Genomic DNA, 25,816 nt, shown 5'->3' with positions numbered 1-25,816 from the left:
TCCGCTAAACCTAAAACTCATTAATTCATTTGTTGATTCTAAAATATCATTTATGACACTCTAGAGACAATAACAACAACAAACTTCAATGTCTTTTGTCATTGTGATAAGTCAGATTAATGCCATTGCCTTGATGTCTACATAATTGTGCAAATATTTTGTTTGAACTATTTATATTTTTTAAGGAACATACTGAGTATACCAGTAATCAAAAAAGTATATCTCTGCCATATATTACATTATCAGTAAGAAATTTGTGTAAAAGCTAAACTTTTCTCGACCTCAGCAATACAATTTGATATTCAAATGAAACAAAACGTACTGGTTGACGGTACATGTTAATTAAGTTCATACGGCTACACTCTTCATGACAGTATTCTTGTTTAAATTTATTTCGTTGTTACCTAGTTTCTCTTTGCCTACTAAAATGGTTTTAGTAGAGTTACATCCCTTCGACTATTTGTCAACATAGAAAATGGCGTACTGGTTTCACAGAAACCCATTAAAAGCGACGAGCCCAGTTACATTTGAGTTGGCTGGGGTATCAACAAATGAAGCAACAAGAAAAATATTTAGGTAACGTATCAGAGAACCTTAGACTGTAAAAACACCAAGTGTAGCTTTCATTTTATCATACCTGTAAAAGAATCAGAATTTCGCAATTCATTTTGACATGTGATTTTTAGTAATAAATTCGAGATATTTAGACATGAAGTGTAAATTTTGTACCCAACTTTGTAGACATGACACTTGAATTTAGCAGTCTTTTGTGATTGTTTTCTTTTCTGCAATATGAGTCATTGGTCACAAGTATTTGTATATACATATATTTGTATTATAATTTGTTTTCTTAGATTCCCTAAGCATTTAAACAATAAAACAGTCTCTGCATTCTGGGACCAATACCAAACCTACTCCCAGCTGCATTTGACCATGTGAATTTCATAAAAATATATTTGCCCATCATGAGGTCTCATTTCCGGATAAGATTTGACTGTTTACAACCTGAAAGTATTTGCAATCATTTCGTTTTGGAAAATAGATAGGATTACCTGGTAAGGTTTGAATCTGGGGAATCTTACTGGCCCGGGCCGACCAGTGTGATTGATTTATTACTTGCCCGACCTCGATATTCACTCACTTATTTGAGCAGGTAAGTGGAATTGTCGAGGTCTAGTTTTATTGCCTATCATTCCGATTGGTATTCAGGGTTTAGCATTATTACGTCTATAAAAGATCATCAAAAAGCCATATTACTACAATATGTTACTTTCCGTTTCCCTGTCGGATTTTTGCTATCACTGCAAACACAATGACTTTATTGACTGCAGATTTTAGACCCTCTAAGGGTGATAAGTCGATCGAGGATTTACAAATGTCATGTTCCATGGATGGGTTAATTCTGCAGACTCTTGATAAGAATCTATTCTAAAATTAATTTTGCTTGAATAAAATTTTCAAATGATTATGATGGCAATAGTAAATTGCTGTTAATGTTTTTCCTTTTCCCTTTTGATTTATTTTTCAGATCCACTTGTGAAAAAATATTTTATAACTTTTAAAACATAACGCTGTGCATTTATGAAGTTGTTGACAATGTTTACTAATATCATAATAATTCATGACTGAAGAATGGTATTTTATTTTGATAATGTGTAAATATTGATAAAAACATTACACCCGAAAAAAAGCTATGTTACTATTTAAAGATTTTCTGAAAGTCACGATTAAAAGTGACTTGGGTCAGACTCGCGTTCAAAGTTCACAGCACATGATTGAATGCCTTCTTGCCATATTTTCTGTGGATTTTCCCCCAAAACGCAACTGGCTCTTTTTAACTACCAAAAATAAAAATCATATAATTGAAAGATTCATCGTATTGATCATGCGCATGATGTCAATGTCAGATGGCATGGTTCAGAATCTTGTAAAATATCAGCTGTTTTACAATGCAAATAATCAGAGGCACTATATCAATGATTATTATTAACAAGTGAAGACAATATTTAATTGGAACTTATGCGACTTACATTTGTTTAAATGGATAATCAATTCAAAACACTTAAGTGTTGAAAGGTTTTTGGCCTGCTACATTTTTTGGGTACTGTTATGTTGTTCTATCCAGTACCCATGGTAGAATTGTTTTGCTATATTGAGCTTATGCTTTTTTAAGCAAACACACTTGGAAGGATGTAATATATATACATTCATCGTAATTAGACTTTTGGATGAACACACCCAAATTATTACCCTAGTGAAGCAACCACATTTAGCTGAAATTAATTTATATTTCAAACATGTGCATTCAAAAGTCACACATAGCCATGACAAAATTAAAAATTATTATAATTCATTACTCACCGAATTAAAATATCTTTAGTAATTAATTTTATCAAGATTTCTTTTAATTAAATAACCTGCCAATTTCAATTCCAGTGACTTGCGACTGAACAGAAACAAGCTTTTAGAGCTGTTGACAGACCCGAACCATGACAAGGCGTCAGTTGAGAAGGTGTCATGTGACTATTTCGCTCTGCTGATTGGTCTTATTAAGCCATTCGAAGAGGGAGAGAACAAGCTCAGACGAGCCGTCAAGTTCCGCTGGACACAAACACTTCTAGGAAATACACCAATGCAAGTAGACAAGTCTTGTACTGTAAAGTATGCTGGTGAGCTTTTTAATCAAAAGAATGCAATGCATAAAGCTATCAACTTTCTGTTAATATTCTACCATTTTATATGAGCACAACATGAAATGTGGACTTAATTATATAAGGTAGTTATATCTTAAATAAGATAAAAACATTAATATACAACATATACATATTGTCATACTGTGTATATTTAAAATAGCTATCATTGCCTGCTTTGGGGGCACAATACTTCACCAATATAAAAAATAAAAATATTTTTGCTGTCACATATTCTGAATCTATTAAAATCAATTCCAAATGTTTTCAGAGAGGAGCAGGATGTGTTCTTTGAGCTCGCTAACATGGCCATCAACCTGGCCCTTTGGTACACCAAACACTCTGCCAAGTTTGCGGCTCAGGATGAGTAAGGCATATACTTTTTTACAGTATTTATAAGCTCACCTCATAATGAAAACAACTTTCAAAAAGTCAATGTATTAAATTGTCTGTAAAGCTGGTGTTGGCAAAATTTGAGGAATCATGCATTAATTCAAACTATTTCTCTAGAAAACAAACTCATGAGGATATTCCAATTAAATGTACATGTTATACTGGATTTGTTCATAAATATAATAAATTGTGTAGCAAGGGAAGTTAGGTCCGTGCCCTCCATCTCTAATGTTAAATACTTTGTTAAGTTATGTCTCTTAGCCTACTGGGTAAAACAGATAAAAACAGGTACTAGTATCTGGTTTTGGTGCTGTTTAAAGTATTTGACAGTATTATTTTTCAACTAGGTTTTGAACGTAAACCAGTTTATTAGTATGAGGATGTTGTTGGGCGGGCGGGTATCAAACATTGGTTTCCACCCTAATAACTTTAGCAAGCATTGATGGAAAGTGATGAAAATGGGTGTGTAGGTAGCTTATGTGTGCTTTGGATTACTTGGGGGGGGGGGGGGTCGAGGTCATTGTTACTTAGAATAGAAAAATGGTTTCCACCCAATAACTTAGAATTGGTGGGTAGTGATGAAAACATGTGAAAAGTTAGCTAGGGATTGCCTTTGAATGAATACAGATAAATGCTGCTACGTTTTCCTTATTAATTCAAGAAATAAATTGGCATGTATTTTTGATTGCCCATATTGAAAACCTGGTTTTGTCACATTGCGGCGCTTTTAGTCTTTTCCTGTTTTTGCCCAATGAAATGTCATAGTTAATAATACATTATATTTGTTCATTTGGCTTTGCTATTTAATGGATTTCAAGGGTTTCAAGAGTGTGTGCATTGTGTTATAATTTGTGATTATTATTATCTAAACAAAAAAATGTTGTTGAAGAAGAATCAAAGGCAAGTCAAAATCATAGAATATTTTATTCAATCAACAAAATTGGGCATTGTTCTTTCTATTTTAGGGTAAACATGGAGGAAGCGAAGAATGTCCACAAGTGTCTGAGGACAGCTGGAGGAATTTTCAACTATGTCAAAGTTGGTGCAATCGCCTTTGATATCAGACTATATATTTCTTCAAACTGTCAATAAGGAGTAATCATTAAAATGATGGTATTTGATTTACTTAAATTTAGGTCAGTTATTTTCATTAAGAATTTTAAGAATTTGATTTGTGTTTAAGTGTTAAAAATATAATCTAATATCTGTTGTATTTTTTAACCTAGATTTAAATAGTATTTTAAATAATTGTATATTTTTATCACTTTAAATTTGTCACTTTAAGTGATGTGAATATATAATATATAAATATATATATATATATATATAATAGATATTTTCATTTAGAATTTGAATGGTGTTAAAACTGTTTGAAAAGTCATTAACACCAGTCCACTCATATGTTGCTTCATTCACTATATTAGTATGATACCAGTCCACTCATGTTGCTTCATTCACTGCATTAGTATGACCCCTGTCCACCCATATGTTGCTTCATTCGCTGCATTAGTATGACACCAGTCCACTCATGTTGCTTCATTCACTGCATTAGTATGACCCCTGTCCACCCATATGTTGCTTCATTCGCTGCATTAGTACGACCCCTGTCCACTCATGTTGCTTCATTCACTGCATTAGTATGACACCAGTCCACTCATATGTTGCTTCATTCACTGCATTAGTATGACACCAGTCCACTCATATGTTGCTTCATTCACTGCATTAGTACGACCCCTGTCCACTCATTTGTTGCATCAATCACTAGATTAGTACGACCCCTGTCCACTCATATGTTGCATCAATCACTGTATTAGTATGACCTCTGTCCACTCATATGTTGCTTCATTCACTATATTAGTATGACCTCTGTCCACTCATATGTTGCTTCATTCACTGCATTAGTACGACCCCTGTCTACTCATATGTTGCTTCATTCACTATTAGTATGACACCAGTCCACTCATATGTTGCTTCATTCACTGCATTAGTATGACCCCTGTCCACTCATATTGCTTCATTCGCTGCATTAGTACGACCCCTGTCCACTCATATGTTGCTTCATTCACTATATTAGTATGACCTCTGTCCACTCATATGTTGCTTCATTCACTGCATTAGTACGACCCCTGTCTACTCATATGTTGCTTCATTCACTATTAGTATGACACCAGTCCACTCATATGTTGCTTCATTCACTGCATTAGTACGACCCCTGTCCACTCATATGTTGCTTCATTCGCTGCATTAGTATGACACCAGTCCACTCATATGTTGCTTCATTCACTGCATTAGTATGACACCAGTCCACTCATATGTTGCTTCATTCACTGCATTAGTACGACCCCTGTCCACTCATTTGTTGCATCAAACACTAGATTAGGACGACCCCTGTCCACTCATATGTTGCTTCATTCACTGCATTAGTATGACCCCTGTCCACTCATATGTTGCTTCATTCACTGCATTAGTATGACCCCAGTCCACTAATATTGCTTCATTCGCTGCATAAGTACGACCCCTGTCCACTCATATGTTGCTTCATTCACTATATTAGTATGACCCCTGTCCACTCATATGTTGCTTCATTCACTGCATTAGTACGACCCCTGTCCACTCATATGTTGCTTCATTCACTGCATTAGTATGACCCCTGTCCACTCATATTGCTTCATTCGCTGCATTAGTACGACCCCTGTCCACTCATATGTTGCTTCATTCACTATATTAGTATGACCTCTGTCCACTCATATGTTGCTTCATTCACTGCATTAGTACGACCCCTGTCCACTCATATGTTGCTTCATTCACTATTAGTATGACACCAGTCCACTCATATGTTGCTTCATTCACTGCATTAGTACGACCCCTGTCCACTCATATGTTGCTTCATTCGCTGCATTAGTATGACACCAGTCCACTCATATGTTGCTTCATTCACTGCATTAGTATGACACCAGTCCACTCATATGTTGCTTCATTCACTGCATTAGTACGACCCCTGTCCACTCATTTGTTGCATCAAACACTAGATTAGGACGACCCCTGTCCACTCATATGTTGCTTCATTCACTGCATTAGTATGACCCCTGTCCACTCATATGTTGCTTCATTCACTGCATTAGTATGACCCCAGTCCACTTATATTGCTTCATTCGCTGCATTAGTACGACCCCTGTCCACTCATATGTTGCTTCATTCACTATATTAGTATGACCCCTGTCCACTCATATGTTGCTTCATTCACTGCATTAGTACGACCCCTGTCCACTCATATGTTGCTTCATTCACTATATTAGTATGACACAAGTCCACTCATATGTTGCTTCATTCACTGCATTAGTACGACCCCTGTCCACCCATATGTTGCTTCATTCGCTGCATTAGTATGACACCAGTCCACTCATATGTTGCATCAATCACTATATCAGTACGACCCCTGTCCACTCATATGTTGCTTCATTCGCTGCATTAATACGACCCCTGTCCACTCATATGTTGCTTCATTCGCTGCATTAGTATGACACCAGTCCACTCATATGTTGCATCAATCACTAGATTAGTACGACCCCTGTCCACTCATTTGTTGCATCAATCACTAGATTAGTACAACCCCTGTCCACTCATATGTTGCTTCATTCGCTGTATAAGTACGACCCCTGTCCACTCATTTGTTGCATCAATCACTAGATTAGTACGACCCCTGTCCACTCATTTGTTGCATCAATCACTAGATTAGTATGACCCCTGTCCACTCATTTGTTGCATCAATCACTAGATTAGTACGACCCCTGTCCACTCATTTGTTGCATCAATCACTAGATTAGGACGACCCCTGTCCACTCATTTGTTGCATCAATCACTAGATAAGTACGACCCCTGTCCACTCATTTGTTGCATCAATCACTAGATTAGTACGACCCCTGTCCACTCATTTGTTGCATCAATCACTGCATTAGTACGACCCCTGTCCACTCATATGTTGCATCAATCACTGCATTAGTACAACCCCTGTCCACTCATATGTTGCTTCATTCGCCGCATTAGTACGACCCCTGTCCACTCATATGTTGCTTCATTCGCTGCATTAGTACGACCCCTGTCCACTCATATGTTGCATCAATCACTAGATTAGTACGACCCCTGTCCACTCATTTGTTGCATCAATCACTAGATTAGGAGGACCCCTGCCCACTCATATGTTGCTTCATTTGCTGCATTAGTACGACCCCTGTCCACTCATTTGTTGCATCAATCACTAGATTAGGACGACCCCTGTCCACTCATTTGTTGCATCAATCACTAGATAAGTACGACCCCTGTCCACTCATATGTTGCTTCATTCGCTGCATTAGTACGACCCCTGTCCACTCATATGTTGCTTCATTCACTTTTATAAGTATGAACCCAGTCCACTTTGATAGCAGGCAATTGTTTTCTAGCTTGATACAGCCCGATACACATGTCACTCTTTTATTTACATTTTACCATAGAAACATGGGATATTCTTTTTTGTGAAACAGATTTTAAAGATTGCTTTGTTTAACTTCAGAATGAACTGGTGCCACAGTTATCCTCCATGGACAGTTCAGGGGACACATCAGCCATAGATACAGACTCACGGATGCTCGACGCATACATTAACCAGTGTACTGCCGAAGCTCAGGAGGGTCAGTATTTTGGGCAATCTAATGTGTTTTGATTAAACTATGTTAGCAGTGATAAAAATGTTCACTAGCCCAAAGGCAAAAACCAGGTTATATTTATTTTTGAATAGTAGTAAATGTAAAAATTCCTGTGCCTTTAGTGAGTTGGACTTGTATATGTTTTTGTAATTTGTAAAGAATATAGAAATGCAGGCCAACTCATGTTAATCTGAATTTCTAAGACTAGATTATTAGAAGTACCGTAAATGACCATTTATAGGACACACCCATAGAAAGGATGCAGGAAAAAAACAACAGATGAATAATCAGAATAGAAACTTGTAACCTCATATACCATAGATAAGACGCAATGAAAAATGTCAAAACAGAAAGCCACGATGCTTGTTAACAGTGCCTTTTTTCATAGGTTGTAAAAAGTGCAATGGTTTTTGCAAACCATGTTACTTTAGATAAGCAACCTAAGTATGTTTCTTTTTTATACATGTCAACACCTTTAGCAAAGTATTAAAGAAAGTGGCAAAGTGCGAAAAAAAAACAATCATGGAAACAGATTGTATTGTAGCTTTTAGGGCCCTATGTGCCTTCCCGCTCTGAGGCTAATTACTGACACACGTTAATTGCACCGACATGCCTTAATCCCTGCAGTGACGAGTCTTGTCAAATCCATATAGATATATACAATTTGGGCTTTTGTAATAGTCGGCCAATAGCCTGAAGGCCTATCGGCAGTATAATCGCATGCTTAGCTGCTATTGTAATGATTGGCTGATCGTCAAATTAAACAAGTATGTGTTAATTGATGGGGGGGATCTAGTTGGTGTGGTCTTAATTTGTTAATTGATCAAAGGTCCCTTAACTTATGTCCGTTTGTTTACCAATTAGCACAATGCCACATTGCAATTGAGTATCATAAATGAAAATTGGCAATTCTAGATGAAGTTTGAATGGTAAATTTACATGAAAAACAAATCATTCCATCAAAGAATTTCAACATGTTTTTATGTTAATTTCTTATGCCTCCTATGCAGCTATAAAAACATGCATGTGTGGGTGATGTCAGCCAGGGTAGGGTGAAGCTCGCAATGTTGTCGCCATAACATAATAGAATCAAAAGGTCTTTTTTCCTACTTCATAGTTTCCTATCTGAATAAATGAGTGTCGATGTATTACTTTATTGCATTTAATAATTTTTTGAGTGTGTATGTCGTATGTGCGTCCGTGCGTGCGTCAGTGCGTCTGTAAACATGCGCGCAGGTAGTCTTAAGGCCACAAACTCCAAAGAACTGATTCTATTCATGTCGTTTTAACCCATTATTTGTCTCAATGCGCTCTACCGTATTTTCTCGACTATAAGGCGATTCGCTTATAAGACGGCCCCCTAACTTTGCCCATGAAATCTGGTGCTTTTTGTTTCGACTCGCTTATAAGACGGGGTCAATTTTTAAGCAAATCTAAAATGCTAAAATTCTTCCTAATGTGTAAAAATGTTCAAGCTCAACGGACAATTATCGACTTTCGCGGTAACTGTTTTTGTTTTACCCAAAGGAAATGGCGGTCAACTGTGAGCTCTCTATTTGGAGGTAGGTTAAAAATGAGTACATAAGTTTGCAGGACAGGTCGTTACTTATCGGAATTGTAATAATTCATCAATAACAACATATGTATGTTTTAGTTTTTTTTTATTGAAGACACCAATGAAGTTCTTCGGCAAAATAAATGGCTTCAATAACATAACTGCGAAAAGCCGAGGCATGAATAGGTGTTTGTTTAGCAATAATGCTTTAGGCAATATTGTCCCTTGATTGGCGACGAACATAAAGGATTCATATTCACATTGCCATTTGTTTGCTTAATCAAATTGACAGTTAGGTACCTACATCATATTAAGATTCCAATTTATTGATTTGATATATCTGTCAAACTAATTATACTGACACGCGCCATGAGAAAAAATGCTGATATAACGGTACACTGTGTGACGTCAGAGCACGCGCGGTGAAGAGATTTTGTGTTGTTGTTTACTTAATTGCCCCATACTTGTATCAGCAGGTATCAGCAGACGATATACTGGATAGACGAATACCCTTTGTAAAATTTTACTGATTTTGACTTGAATCTTTTTTTAATATTTTATCGACCCGCTTATAAGACGGGTCCCCTACTTTGGGGGTAAAAATCGGGACCCAATTTCCCCGTCTTATAGTCGAGAAAATACGGTATGTTTGGCAGAATGACGTCAAACCCATAAAAATAGATTGGTTGTATTACATTCCGAGTAGGAGTTTTTGCTTGTTCGGCTATTTCCGCGCTGTAATTCTGTATGCCGGCATTTTATTTTTAGCAGAATATAACTATTTTTAGATCGCTATATTTATCAGATAAGTGTGGGTCTGGTAGGAAGGTAGCATAATGATATTCACTCTGAGTTTAGCCCAAGATGTTCCAGAAATTATTACCGACCGCAAGTGTCCCATCGCCTGCAGGGTTTGTTATTATAACCTGACGTGACCCTGAAGCACGCTTATTTGTAATGGTGCATTTTTTATTAGCTCTATTAACCAAAGTGTCTGTTGTTTGCGCATCCATCTTAACACAATTGGTTGTGAATGTTTGTTCAAATTATGCCTCTGGGGTCATTTCTGGCCACGCCCCAGGGTTCATAGGTTTGGTATACTTAAATCCGGAAATGTTTGAAAATCATTTTGTGTGTTCGCGCATCCATCTTAACACAATTGCTTGTGAAAGTTTGTTCAAATTAAGTCCCTGAGGTCATTACTGGCCATCCCCTGGGGTTCACAGGTTTGGTATACTTAAATTGGGAATGTTTGAAAATCTTTTTGTCTGAACCAGCTATGCAGACCCTTGCTATTTTGAATAAGGCATAATTTAGTGGTCCTCTACCATGGTTGTTCAAATAATGCTCCTGGGGTCAAAACTGGCACTGCCCTGGGGGTTACAAGTTTCCTAGAGACTCATTTAAGAAATATTTATAAAATCTTCTTGTTTCAAACCACAAGGCTTATACCTTTGATATTTTTAAAAATGTGTGGTAAAATTGCTACCATTATATTGGCCAGAATATAATTTTCGTATTTTCTGTAGTCATGTTTTGTGTGTTTCCCTAATTTTTGATAAGCACTGTAATATAATGCCATGATTTTTCTCAAAATATAAGGAAGAAGTAAGAACAGTAGACAGGTTTTGCCTATTTATAGCATTTCAATTGCTTTGAACACTGTTTAATCTGTGGAATGTTTAAGTGAAGGACACAGATTGTTAAGTGGTATTATGTGTCAAACAATTACTTTCCACCTTTACATTTTAATGGATTAAATTTTGTTTTTTGACTCTTTAATAAAATATGATTAAAAATATCACAGAAATTTAAATGTTTTCTTCACTTGAAGAAGCAGGAAATGCAATACCAACTGAGCAATAACATTTTACAGTAATTTATTAAAGAAATTGGATTGAAGAAATTATTGAATGCCCAAGGTTGCTTCAAGGCTATTTCTAAGCTGCCATCAACCTTGAAAAGGTAGAGGTGATATGTATTCATGAAAGAAATGTGGAGAACTGGTAAGAATATAATATAAAGTCCTCTGATGCTTCAATCTTTGAATATTGTGAACAAGCACCTAAGTTTAAGGATGTGCTTTTTAAATTGTTTTTAAACATTTTAAACATTTTACTTTAATTCCCAATAAACCAATTACTTACTTTAAGTAAAAACAATACTTTGATTTGTTACTTCCTTTAAATACTGAGTATTTTTATGTGTTTGATAGTCAATTAGTCACTATAAACCAGGGTGGAAGCATTGACAAGTGATTTATGATTGTTAATGAAATCCTCTAAAAGCATTAGGGATTTGGTCAGGTTTTAAAATGGACATTGTGTTGAAGGAAAGGGACATTGTACTAAGGGAGAAAAGAGCATGTTGTATTGGGAAGTAATTCTATGAACATTATTAATTTTACAGAATATGTTAGGAATTGCCTTAAATTGAAGTTATGATAGGTTATAACTGCCAAATATGTAAAGGGTGTACATGTATGTATATATATAATCATATTCAATATAAGTAAAATCAAAAGAAACAAAATAGTTGACAGTCTTACTCTAACGCATTTATTTATATGAATGCAGAAGGGCGCCCTTACTGATCACCATGAGGGCAGAAGGGTGCTACCAAAAACAAAGACTGGGTTCAGCACCCTTCAATAATTCTTTACCTAAAACCCTACAAACATAATCAGTCTTCATGAACTTTGGGGAATACCAGTTGGGGGGATGGATCTCGGACAGGAATAGATTTCAGACAGTCAGGATTTTTAATTTGTTTTCTAAGTTGGTGTTGAGAATCAGTCAGGTTATTGTCATGTTTAATTTGTTTGAACTTTTTAAATAGCAAACAGAAAAAACAATTGATAATTTTTGATGTCATATCCAGGAAATTTCAGGAACTACTACTGTCACACTAGAATCTGACCCCATGTGTACACCTATTATGGAACCATACGAAACAAAAATATATTATTTAATTTCAGCTTATTGTATATCTTTCTATATAAAAAAGAGTTCAAGGTTTCTGTAAAAATATTGGATATATCTCAACAGATGAGGTGGCATCTTAGAAATCAAAAAGTGTTTGAAATTTACTCTGCAACTTGTATGTTAATTTGTGAATGGATGTTTAGAGATTGTACATGGGCCATATGTAGATTTCCTATTTGATTTATAGCTACAATTGATTGTTTATAGTGGTTTAGTGAATGTATATATTATGTTTATAAATGAGATTGTTTTTTTATGTTTTAGTGACGTTGGCACGAGCCATAGAGTTGAAACACTCCCCGGGCCTCATTGCTGCTCTCGCCAATGAGACGGGCCAACTATTCAGGAGGGCTGGTAGTGAAGATATTTTTACTGTTCTTGTTTGAATGTTAAGATGATAAAAACCTTAAGTATATTTTCTAAGTTTATTTTATGCTTTTCTTTTACAGCAAAACTCTCAAATAACGACAACTTATATTCACACGGAAGTTCTAGGACAAGCCCAGTTGTAAAAATAGCTTATACAGTAGCAGAAATTCACTGGGACAAAACCTTGAATGTTTGAAAGTTGCTAAATGTGTTCATTCTCCTTATAAAATAGGAATACGCACATGTAATTGATAGTCATTGGAAGGAAATACATACTAAGCCTTTTTTTCCATCTAAATTACAGATGATGCACTGGCTAGTCTGGATGCCAAACTTGTCGGCAAATGGAGGAAATATTTTCAACTGAAGTCAGATTTCTACATTGCACACGTGAGATGGATATTGTATCTTTCGTTGATCCATAAATAATTGATGGCGTATATTGATATTATGTATGTTGTGAATTTATGACATATAAATGCAGTTTTAAATTGAATTGTTTTGGGTACATGTCAGGTTGATCACATGGTTTTGTGTATTCATGCAGAAGCCAAAGGCATTTCTCTCGATTTTTTTACCCTATATAAAATATTTTGACAAGAAATGAAACACCGATAATGCAATCAGGACAGGGGTTGGAGAAGGGAAAATAGTATGTAAAACTACCTCTATCAACTCTGTTAAATATTACATATAACGGTTCATTTAATGTGACTTTGATATTAATTATACTAGAACATAGAAAAATGAATGCTTAAAAATGATGCAGCTTCTCTAAATGATATTGATAGACACCCACACCTGAATGTGTACAATACTCATAGAACACTTGTGTATCACAAGTTGTTTGTTTTCCTCTTTGTGTCGTAACTTGTTGTTTCGACTCTGAGTTAATTTTTGATAGTGAGAACATAAGACAACAGAAGATATTATGCACTATCCCATGGCATTAGAGGCAAGTTATGAACTCACTGCAACTCTTAGCAAGAGTCATGACAGGCGTTTAAGAATTAACAGGTTGTTTTACTCTTCCTATGAGAATCAACTTTTGTATTTCAAATCCATGACACAAGTCTTTGTTATGATGTTGTAAAGTAATGACCATACAAGGATATGGTTAAGGTGAACATTTGTGTGGTTATATATGGAAATTGAAATTTGAGTTGTTTACAGACTGATCTGAAACAAGATTTTTATTCACAAGTGTATATAATGGTTCCAAGATAGCTAAATATGACCAAACTTGCAATAAGTTACAGAAATATTTTCAAGGAAAGTGGAAAACATTCACTAAGCCTCACATTGTTCCACACCTGTGATTTATCAGAGGAAAAAAGCAGTATTTCAGAAGAAGTTTCATTATGAATAGCAGAAAATGTTTACACAGTACGTAAAATTATTGCGTATGTTCTTAAACATTAAGAACTAAGCAGTCAAAGCAAAATTAAAGTCATAAGTTTAATTTCACATTTAATAGTCTAGAACATTTTAAAACAACCAGAGATGTACAGGGGTATCATGTAGCAATACCAGGGGTTGGATGCAGGGATATTGTTGAGAGAACACATGAGAATAATGTAAACCTTAATTTGTCTGTTATGTATCCTTCAGTATGACAGCTATATCATGCCTGGACAGCTGACAAGTACATCATTGCTGTAATATAAATGATACACAAAGTCATGCCATTCCTTGTAGGCCCACTGCTATAATGCCGAAAGCCTACTGGCCCAGGACAAGTGTGGGGAGGCTATTCGGGGTCTGCAGGAGGGTATCTCCAGCTATGACAAGTCTGCCGTCATATGCAAGGATTACTCCAGCACCAAGGGACCTGGCACACAGGCAAAACCACTCAACCACATCTTCTTCAGGCGTCTTGGACCAGTGATGAAGAGAACTCTCGACAAATGTGAAAGAGAAAATGGACTCATGTAAGTCATTGCCAACAGCGGTTATATCTAAAAAAGAATAATTTTTCATCGATACAATTTGAATATTTTCGCCTTGTAGAAAAAATGCCTTTGTAAGAAGTGGTTGAAAACATGAACAACACTGTCAACAGTTAATTTTATTGTACTTCATTTGTTTTTAATTTAAAATAAAGTGTAGTCAACCTTTTGGCTCTATTTCGCTTGGATTGATTTCCTCGTTGGCTCGAACTGTCTGGATGTCAAGGATCAATTTTGTTACTCTTTGTTAGCATTATGGCTTGGCTTGATATTCATGAGGCTCAAAGTATTTTGGCCTATTCCTTGAATATTAAGCCAACAGGTTTCAATGATAGGTCCATCAACCCCAGATAGTCCAGTACAGAATTTCAAACTTATTCTAAAAACATTTCCTTCAAATATTGAATACAGGTTATGAAGTGTGAAGGTCTGAACATACTTTGTTAGGTAAAGTGTACTAAATTTTCTTTGTTAAGCTCATATGTTTATAGAAGAAAAAAATGTTGAAGTATGGTCAATGCCTTGTTGTCAGCGAAAACTTTCCCTCTTAAAAAAACGATCGAAATATTCAGATGAATCATGGTACATATTATGTTGTCAGAGTAAATTCATACGTGTACAGCAGTGCCCATACTTCTTCCTTTATTTATGATCAGCTATGCCCCTTTGTTGGCTTACAGAAATTATTTACCTACGAGGAAAGTGTTGGCATTTGCCTGCAGCCATCTTTTTAAACCACTTAGTTAAAGGTTATATTCTATGCCCCTTTTTCTTAAATTGTCATAAAGTAGGAAAATAACAGTATTCGAGCTATGGTTTATTATAACTGAAATATTCTGTATAAGATTGAAAAAAAATGTGTTCAGCTAGGCTTGTAGAGTATTCATTTAATGTCTGACATTCATTGGCAATACACAAATTCAAAATAAGCAGGTAGAATAAAACATTGTGGCCATGACTTTCATGTGCAATTTGCTATAGGATTATATCAAATGAAAAAGCATTTATTAGCATAACGGTTTTTGAAGAAAAAGATGAGGTAATGTCGTAGCCTTTGTGATGTTGGCGTAGTCAGCATCGTTATGCAGTGACAGTTACAGGTTGTTAGGTTAGTGTGATAGTTAGCATTGAGGTATTGTGTGTTCGCACATGTAAACTTTGTATGTTATCATCATGCTGGAAAAGTGGGCACTGTATATTTGTTTCAGTTTTTTGCTGACAGAACAAAACCTGATTTTCCCTTGACATTGTAACAATTTATTTAATAAGGACATTTTTTTTTTATTACTTTGTTGAACATCATCATGTTAAAATTATTGTTCAAATAATACAAAATACAACCACCATCATACAAATAGAGTACAATTATACAAGATACAGCCACTATCATACAAGGGGAGTACAATTCAAGTTTCAGCCACTATCATACAAATAGAGTACAATGCAAGATACAGCCACATACACACAAATAGAGTACAATTATACAAGATACAGCCACTATCATACAAGTAGAGTACAATGCAAGATACAGCCACATACACACAAATAGAGTACAATTATACAAGATACAGCCACTGTCATACAAGTAGAGTACGATTCAAGTTTCAGCCACTATCATACAAATAGAGTACAATGCAAGATACAGTCACTATCATACAAATAGAGTACAATGCAAGATACAGCCACATACACACAAATAGAGTACAATTATACAAGATACAGCCACTATCATACAAGAAGAGTACAATTCAAGTTTCAGCCACTATCATACAAATAGAGTACAATACAAGATACAGCCACTATCATACAAGTAGAGTACATTTCATGATTCAGCCAAAATCATACTAATATAGTACAATGCAAGATACAGCCACATACACACAAGTAGAGTACAAAACAAGATACAGTCACTATCATACAAATAGAGTACAATACACGTTTCAGCCACTATCATACAAGTAGAGTACAATACAAGATACAGCCACTATCATACAAGTAGGGTTTGATACAAGATACAGCCACTATCATACGAATAGACTACAATACAAGATACAGCCACTATCATACAAGTAGGGCTTGATACAAGATACAGCCACTATCATTCAAGTAGAGTACAATACAAGATACAGCCACTATCATACAAGAAGAGTACAATACAAGATACAGCCACTATCATACAAATAGACTACAATACAAGATACAACCACTATCATACAAATAGACTAAAATTTAAGATACAGCCACTATCATACAAGTAGAGTACAATACAAGATACAACCACTATCATACAGGTAGGGTTTGATACAAGATACAGCCACTATCATACAAATAGACTGCAATACAAGATACAGCCACTATCATACAAGGAGAGTACAATACAAGATACAGCCACTATCATACAAGTAGAGTACAATGCAAGATACAGTCAATTTACAAACACTACAAGTTTGATTCAATTAACTTACATTTGATGCCATTTAGTGCAAAATTGTATGAAACTTATTACCATGGTGTTATAAAGTACACCAAAGGCCCACATATCACCAATGGCTGGCATTATATTGCCAAAGGCTTGCATTATAACTCTTTGTAAATTTGTTCCTTATATTTTTGTATTAAATTGCAGGTCTTATAAGATTCAGCATTTCTCCCTTTACCCCCGTAAATTACAACAATGACTTCATTATGTCCTACTAATTTAATGTCACACTTTTTAATTGAAATGTGAATAAAACTTTTCATGTGATAAAATGAATCTTACATTAATTTTATTGCCATGAATGACACATTTTTAAGTTACATTTTATTGTGGTCAAATTCACTCATATATTGCTGAATTTGCATATTTTTCTACTTTGAGAAGTTATGAAATTAATCTCTGTTTCTGTGGAGGCCACATTACTTTGACAAAGATAATATAATTTTTTATAGCAAATGAATAGTAGTACTCTTTAATGTCATATTTGATTAGGGAATTTCTGAGAAATATCTTGTATACTCTTTTGTGACAGATTGAAAAAAATTCAAAATTAAAGAAATAAAACACTTTGACTTTCCATTTAACCCACAATACATAATCAAATAGCTAAAATGGTTTCAACTGCCATTTCCTTATTAATACCTTTTAATACATTGTAAATTGTTCTCATATTACATTTTAACATGTCAACATTCTTGTAACTAGTCTGCTTGTCAAGTAAAAAGAATCTGGTGTTCAAGGCAACATTCTGTCATGGTTTAATGATTATCTCACCGATCGCAGGCAGCATGTAGTTCTATCTGGCTCTGAATCAATTTTTGGCCTTTTTTGAGGTTAGAGTTCAGCAAGAATCTATTTTATGTCACTTACTGTTTTTTTTAATTTTCATAACATCGCTGTTGTTCCTGTTGTTAACATCGGATGTAATATCAGACTATTTGTAGATAATACAAGTCTCTTTATTTTTGTTGATGAACCCATAAGTGCTTCTGAAGTACTTCAAAGAGACATCGATAGCATAAGCACTAGGGTTGAAAAATGGCTAATTACCTTAATCCAGGGAAAACTGGAAAATCACTTAAATGTCTAATCTGTTATCTAGAAACTCCAAACTCATATCTATCTATTGTACATATTTGGCTAGTAAATTTCAAAAACTGAATTTCATATACATGTTTGTAAAAAAAGGAATAACACAGTCTGCAATCCCTCTAATATCAGAAAGGTATTTCATGTACTAGATCTTTTTGTTCGTCTTTCTTGTCTTCTCCTGTACGAGTGTATAATTAACATCCTTAACATGACCTGAATATTATTTCAATTTCAGATTTTAAACTGTTTCTTTAAGTCAATTTTCATTTTGCCCTTCCTACTTCTACCACAGAAAGAGAAGTATGCAGTTCATCCATGCAATATTATGCTTAACATTCAGAGCCCTTGCCCTGTATACTGATGGGGAAGTCAAAAGTAACCCTCATCTTTTCATATAATGTCTTTTATACTGGAACATCTGAGAAACATACCTAAATGGAATTTCAGAAATTACACAAGTAATTGTTGTATATTCATTCTCAATGGAAAAAATGCCCTCGACAACTTTTGATAGAATTTCATCCAGGGTTTGAAATGCTCTTACCAGCCGTTTAAAACATTCCAGATACCACCAGAATATAGCTTAAAAGCCATAAATTACATTCCCGATACCACAAGAATACAGCATAAACGCCATATTTTACATTCCAGATATCACAAGAATACAGTTTAAAAGCCATTTATTACATTCCAGATACCACCAGAATATAGCATAAAAGCCATTTTTTACATCCCAGATACTACCAGAATATAGCATGAAAGCCATTTTTCCATACCAGATACCACCAGATTATAGACCACCAGATTATAGCATAAAAGCCATTTATTACATTCCAGATACCACCACATTCCAGATACCACCAGAATATAACATAAAAGCCTTTTTTTACATTCAAGATACCACCAGAATATAACATAAAAGCCTTTTTTTACATTCAAGATACCACCAGAATATAGCTTAAAATCCATTAATTACATTCCAGATACCACAAGAATACAGCTTTAAAGCCATTTATTACATTCCAGATACCACCAGAATATAGCATAAAAGCCATTTTTTACATTCTAGATACCACCAGAATATAGCATAAACGCCATTTTTTACATTCTAGATACCACAAGAATATAGCTTCAAAGCCATTAATTACATTTCATATACCAATAGAATAAATCATTAAAGCCATTTATTACTTGATTCCAGATACAACCAGATTGTAGCATAAAAGTTATTTACTTCATTCCAGATACCACCAGAAGGTAGCGTATGACCCTCCGATTCTTGAGCTGAAGGCCACATATGGCCTTGTAAGCCCCGAGGACTACAAACCTCCAGAGCTGAGTCCCCTGTGGTCCTTGGAGGTGTATAAGAAGATGGATGCAAAGATGGCTCCCAAACCGGGACCTCAGGTAAGAGGGGGTGTGTCCACAGATGCATGATAAATGTCTTGTGTGTAAATATGAGTATTAATAATAAAAAACTAAAACTAAAATACTATCAAAGAATATTAAAAGCATAAAGCAAATAATGTTATGATTGTGCTGTGTTAAGGAATGAATCGCGGGATTGATGTCATTATTGGGGTATGAACACGTACTTTGACTGGCCCAATTGCGTTCATATCCCCGATAATGACATCAATCCCGCAATTCATTACTTATATTTATACCAAAAGTTCATTCTTTCATTCAAGAATTGTTAAAAAAAATACTTCATTCCATTTAAGAAAACCTTTCAGTTATCCTTTCTTACCCATTCTGTAAATAGAACAACCCGACTGTTACCGAAAACATTTTATCAAATGACGTCACAATAACGCGGAAAAAGATCAACCACTAGAAATCACTTTTTAACGTAAAATTGAAAGAGCAAATACATAAGGCAAGTATTTCCAAGAAGAAATTACTGAAATTCTTTTACTGCAAGAAACTAAAATATATAGGCATGAGAGTCATAGTCAAAACTACTTTATCAGTACATTTGAGATGTCATAAATTAACACTTTCTAAAATGCTGATTCATATTTTACGGGACGTGCCAACACAATACAGACAATAATAAGATCAACACTGTTCATGTATATTGTTATGCGATGAATTGCGATCCTAACATATCCGAAGATTTTGCGTTCATCGGATGATAACCCCAATTGCTGAAAGGCAATTTATTTATGGAATGGAAGTTGAGGTGTAAATATTATAATGTATTTGCTGATGGGTATCATATCATTCCCTTGGGCAAATAATAGTGTAATAACAAATGCTCACGTGTATTCACTTGGTGGGACTTTTTTCATGCACCTCTGGCAGTGAAAGCTGTAGAGTGAATATCATATATATGTGTATATCTTTATGACAGAATTTAAGGTGCAGTTGAATTGATAGTATTGCCTTTTTTGCAATTGCATGTGTTGAAAGGGGAAATATACCTTGAATATGATTCCCAAGAAATGTTTTGATTTTTTTATACTCAGATATCCAGACACTCCAACATTAGGATGCAAACAGTCATTCAAATCACTGTGCTCACTTTGAAAAAAAGCCCTTCTGCCTAGATATATCTGGAATCCATTGTGCGGAATATCAAGCATAGAATTTCTGAATCATATTCTATACAAACCTCTATTTTATTGTATTTAAGTGGAAAAAATGACCTTAAAGGGATTATTGCATCAGTTTTCATTAGGATGCAGAGTTTAAGATGTAATTCTGTAAGATAAGACCCCATAGTAGTTGAAAAAAAGAGTCTTTATTGGGAAACAGTTCAAATGATTTATTATTCAGGTTTCTAGGATTTGTTATTAGTGTAAAAAATAGCTTTGAAGTATACAATTCCAAAGTTTAACAAAGTATTGAAGTATTTACTCCAGTAAAAGATATTATTCAACGTAAAAGTTATTCAACCAAATTATAGTCTGGCATGATAAGAAACCAAAATGTGTTTTATCTATTAGAAGCAATATTTCCTGTTAATTATGAAGAATTTTTAGTCAATATTTGAAATACACAATGTACATTTATTTTTGAAGCAGGAAATGTAGGTTTATGAGTTACCTAACAATTCTTAATAAACAGCCCTAGTTTTTCTATATAAGATATGTAGTGTGTTGTTTGTGGAGCTTAGTGCTGTTATTCCATGTTTTTGGCTTGGGATTGTTTTTTTTTTGTGTGTTTTATGTCTTTGGCGTTGACCCTGTGCCTTTAAACATGTTTTATGTTAAAACTTTCAACAGTTACTGTACTTGTTTCTGCATTTTTTCATATAGATATTGTTCTCAAAGGTTTAAAGGCATAATTATTAACCTTCTTCAGACAGACATCAACATTTTTTCAAGAAACTGGCTGCCTTCTGTTGACCGACCATTCAATGCAGAATTGAATTAAAAAAAATAATTCTGGAATTCATTATTTTCTCATTTGTTTCCGCTAGAATTACACTTGGCTTAACATGAGAGTACACAGTCATGTTCTTAGTAACATTTCACTTTATTTAGCTTTTGCGGCTTGTTAGATCCATTAATAATATATTTTCTTTCATTTGGATCTATTAAAATATATTTATTATCATGGTTTCATTTAAAGAATGAATATGACAATTAAAGCCAACCTACATGAAAAAATGATCCATATTATCTGTGTTTGCAGCTACCAGGTGAAAAAGAAGAGAAACCCAAAGACCTACCACCTGTGAAGGAAAAAGAGTTTCCAATGTCAGACAAGGACCCCAAGAACAGCAGTGGCTGTGTACTGTCTTGATCTGACCTTGGGTGAATAAGGTCAAGGTCATCTGATACAGTGGTCAAGGTCACGAAGGTTGAAAGCTATGTTTTCAACAGTGGACCAAAAATTGAAATATTTGTTGTGATAAGATCTGCCCTGTTGCTTACTGGTCAAGTACCTTAATCTGGCACTTTCTTGTTGCTTACTGGTCAGGTACCTAAATCTGGCCACTTCTTGAGGTTTTTCTTCAACATTATTCTTAAAGTTGAAACAATTTTATGAAAAATCAGCATGAATATGCTTTGGTACTTCACTTACGTTTTCACCCAAGAAAAAATTAATCGTTTGAAAGTAAATTTATTTTAACGCAAATGTAGCCAGGTAAATTAAGGCATTCTTCCTTTCAAGATTACCTAAAAATTGGTTTATTTTATGAGATAGCAATTTTAATTAGAATTTTCAAATTGGAAAGCAACAAAAAGAGAATTAGATACAAACTTATTGTAAGGGCTACATGTATGTAACAGAATATTGACAAACTGTTTCCATGCCACAAACCCAACTTTGTGTACGCATTGAGGAAGTCATTTCCCCTTGTGAAAACTTTGACAACATGTAAACAAAGTCTCATTTATGGTGAATAGATATTGTTAGAGGGGTGATTGAGTTTATGTATACACCTTTTGACACACTCATTCTGATGGGTTTAAATTACTAATTAAGGCTGCAGAAGAGCTCTAGCCAGGGTTTTAGTACCGGCCAGTTTAGGGTACTTGACCGGTAGAGAGATTTCACAATTCAGAACAATGTTGATTACTCTTTGTTTTTGATAATGACTGTTGTGTAAATACTTGTATTGTTATTGATGTATTACAATATATATATTACATTATTTATTAATTTCCAGCACAAGTAATTAACTGTTAGTACAGTTATGTTATCAAATGATTATTCAGATTATATAGTCTATAATGGAAGAATGATTATAAAATTAAATGATGCAAGTTAATCATCAGCCTGGTCAACTGAAACTGTTATTACACGTGACATATCTAATTATAGGTAAAATTGATTGCTATAACTATTTTTTAAAACTGAAACATATACTAACAAGTTGTTATTGGTAAAGCATCACATATGAACACGAACATGAAACTATGTAAACTTTGTGTCATTTTTAATAACGGGCTTTCGATATGTTTTCAACTAACGCAGTTCAAGCTCCAACTTTATTTATTGCTGGAAGTATTTGTTTTAGCAGTAAATAGCTGTTAGAAATTGCTTCCAACAAGGAATTCTGGTGAAAGTTCAATGTCCTTCATTTTTTAAATGGTTTATTTTATTTTAAAGTGTTATACTTTGTTTTTATTTCAGTTTCAATGTAACATTTTATATTTCTATGAGAGAGCTCAGTAGCATAAATTTACTTAAAGATACATTCTGCCAGATTGGTTTCCATGTGGGCTGTCTTTAGTTGGTGTTTGGGAGTTTTTACATGCCATACATGTATTCATATCATTTAATAAAACCAACTGAACCTTTTTAATTGGATTGCTTTTAGTGTTTCTATTGTAACAGTGCATGCAAATTATTATGTAATGGAAGGGTTTAAGCTAAAGAGTTGGTGGTAGCACCCTTCTGCCCTCATGGAGACCAGCATGGGCACTCTTCTGCCCTCATGCAGACCAGCATGGGCACCCTTCTGCCCTCATGCAGACCAGCATGGGCACCCTTCTGCCTTTATATAAATAAATGCTTAAGACTGTCTGAGTTCTTTTGTTTTGATTGAAACTTATAATACCATTAAAACACATACACACTTAAAGGGGCTAGACACCAGATGATAAAAAAATCGGCAAATACAGTATTTCCTCAGAATTGTCAACAAGACCTTGTAGGAGGCCGATGATAAGTCACTTGACTTGGTTAAAATAATAAAAGCAACAATTATGTTGCTGTCCCATCTGTTTCCCTATTTAAAAAGGTGCATAACAGTTTCCCAGTTTAATTATGAGTGCAGATAAATATACCCAAGCTATTTTTAAATTACTGGGATTTATGTGGTAGACATGTGTTGTAAATTCTAAATTGGAAAAATGTGCATTAACTGTGAAAGATGCATGTGTCGTAAGGGTTGTGATACATCAGTAAGTAAAATTCAATGCGTTGTACACATGATGTCAATGTAATGTAAGTTTTTGACAATTTCCTTTTTCTCCTGCAATAGTATCATCTGGCATCTTGTCCCTTTAACATAATTGGGAGTTGAAACCTAATATTACTTTAATTAAACACAATTCCTAATGTTTTCATAATGTTCTAGTTCTTTATAGCCCCCAATACAATGTGCCCTTCTTACCCTCAGTACCCTGCCCCCTTCTCCAGTACCCTGCCCCCTTCTGCAGCACCCTGTCCTTCTTCTGCAGCACCCTGTCCTTCTGTAGCACCCTGTCCTTCTGCAGCACCCTGTCCTTCTTCTGTAGCACCCTGTCCTTCTGTAGCACCCTGTCCTTCTGCAGCACCCTGTCCTTCTTCTGTAGCACCCTGTCCTTCTGCAGCACCCTGTCCTTCTTCTGCAGCACCCTGTCCTTCTGTAGCACCCTGTCCCTCTTCTGCAGCACCCTGCCCCCATTCTGCAGCACCCTACCCCCCCCCCCCTTCTGCAGCACCCTGCCCCCCCCCTTCTGCAGCACCCTGCCCCCTTCTGCAGCACCCTGTCCCCCTTCTGCAGCACCCTCCCCCCTTCTGTAGTACCCTGTCCCCCTTCTGCAGCACCCTGCCCCCCTTCTGCAGCACCATGCCCCCTTCTGCAGCACCCTGCCCCCCTTCTGCAGCACCCTGTCCTTTCTAAAACCTAGCTAGTTATGGTTAAAAGATATATTTGTATGTATTTACCAAAATGAATTGTTGAATGTGACTACGCATAACCATTTATGTTGGTAAATACATACCGATTGTATTTACCTGTTTTAGCCTACAAGATCATTATTTTCTCTACAACTTAGCCAAGCCTCTCTTTAAATATACAGTTTCACCGGATTAAAATTAAGTATGGCTGATTGCTGATATAACAAAATAAATATATGGCAGATTTGAAAAATACGGCGATCCTATTGGACAATATATAATTCCGAACACTTATTAGATATAACAATATTATTTTTTTAATTGTTTCACAGACAAATTATTTTCTATTCTCATAAATGTACTGTAAGTATGATTCAATTTCATCAAGAATGTAAACCATTTAAATGGAGGTTGACAAACATCATACTAGTATCTAGACAAAAACTGCTTACAGACAGCGCATCAAAATGTCAAACCGAACTCCCAGACATGCAAGTAATAACTTTGTTTATTTTTTTTGTCACATTTTCAAGGATATTAAATTTATTTGCATCAACATGTTCTTTGGATATGCGTAAAAATAAAATGAAATATTTCCATGTACAATGCTTCATACCAACAATAAATACATCAAACCAGTTGCCACGCAATGTTTTTTCATAGAGAGAAATACTTAAAAGATTGAAATGATGCTGACGTGCATAAGTCAATGATCATGCTCCTGCTATTTATATTAATTCGTTTAAGGTGTTACATAATATTTTTTTAAAACTTACTTTACAATTATACTAAAAAAAGGAACCAAAAAGTACTGTATGAAGGGAACCTGGAAAGAATGAGCCTTGTGACTGTTTGAATGGTATTTAAGAAATCCAACATACTAGTTCACTAATCACACCAATACTAGTTCTCTAATGGCACCATCTACCACTAGTTCACTGATCACACCACTGCTAGTTCTCTAATGGCACCATCTACCACTAGTTCACTGATCACACCACTGCTAGTTCTCTAATGGCGCCATCTACCACTAGTTCACTGATCACACCACTGCTAGTT

The 25,816-nt window shown here is 35.1% G+C and overlaps 1 protein-coding gene across 1 annotated transcript; it reads left to right on the top strand.

Moving 5' to 3' along the window:
* Positions 1–419: 419 nt before the first annotated feature.
* Positions 420–25,398, top strand: LOC128208305 (BRO1 domain-containing protein BROX-like). The gene is made up of 10 exons (XM_052911863.1): positions 420–576; positions 2,437–2,634; positions 2,962–3,057; positions 4,049–4,121; positions 7,633–7,750; positions 12,569–12,658; positions 12,978–13,063; positions 14,372–14,604; positions 19,438–19,600; positions 21,836–25,398. The coding sequence occupies exons 1-10, from the start codon at positions 476–478 to the stop codon at positions 21,944–21,946; spliced, it is 1,269 nt and encodes a 422-aa protein (XP_052767823.1). The 5' UTR covers positions 420–475; the 3' UTR covers positions 21,947–25,398.
* The last annotated feature ends 418 nt before the right edge of the window (positions 25,399–25,816 follow it).

This window comes from Mya arenaria, chromosome 11, assembly GCF_026914265.1.
Source record: "Mya arenaria isolate MELC-2E11 chromosome 11, ASM2691426v1".
In the NCBI taxonomy this organism is placed as follows: Eukaryota; Metazoa; Mollusca; class Bivalvia; order Myida; family Myidae; genus Mya; species Mya arenaria.
The sequence above is the reverse complement of the archived record's forward strand: the minus strand, read 5'-3'. Positions and strand labels throughout refer to the sequence as shown.

What these genes read in the sequence shown, in the direction of transcription:
- LOC128208305 (XM_052911863.1), top strand. Translation starts at nt 476, where the DNA reads ATGGCGTACTGGTTTCACAGAAACCCATTAAAAGCGACGAGCCCAGTT. An exon ending in GAATTTTCAACTATGTCAAA is followed by an intron (nt 4,122 to 7,632) that starts GTTGGTGCAATC and finishes GTTTAACTTCAG; the next exon opens with AATGAACTGGTGCCACAGTT. An exon ending in CAGATTTCTACATTGCACAC is followed by an intron (nt 13,064 to 14,371) that starts GTGAGATGGATA and finishes CATTCCTTGTAG; the next exon opens with GCCCACTGCTATAATGCCGA.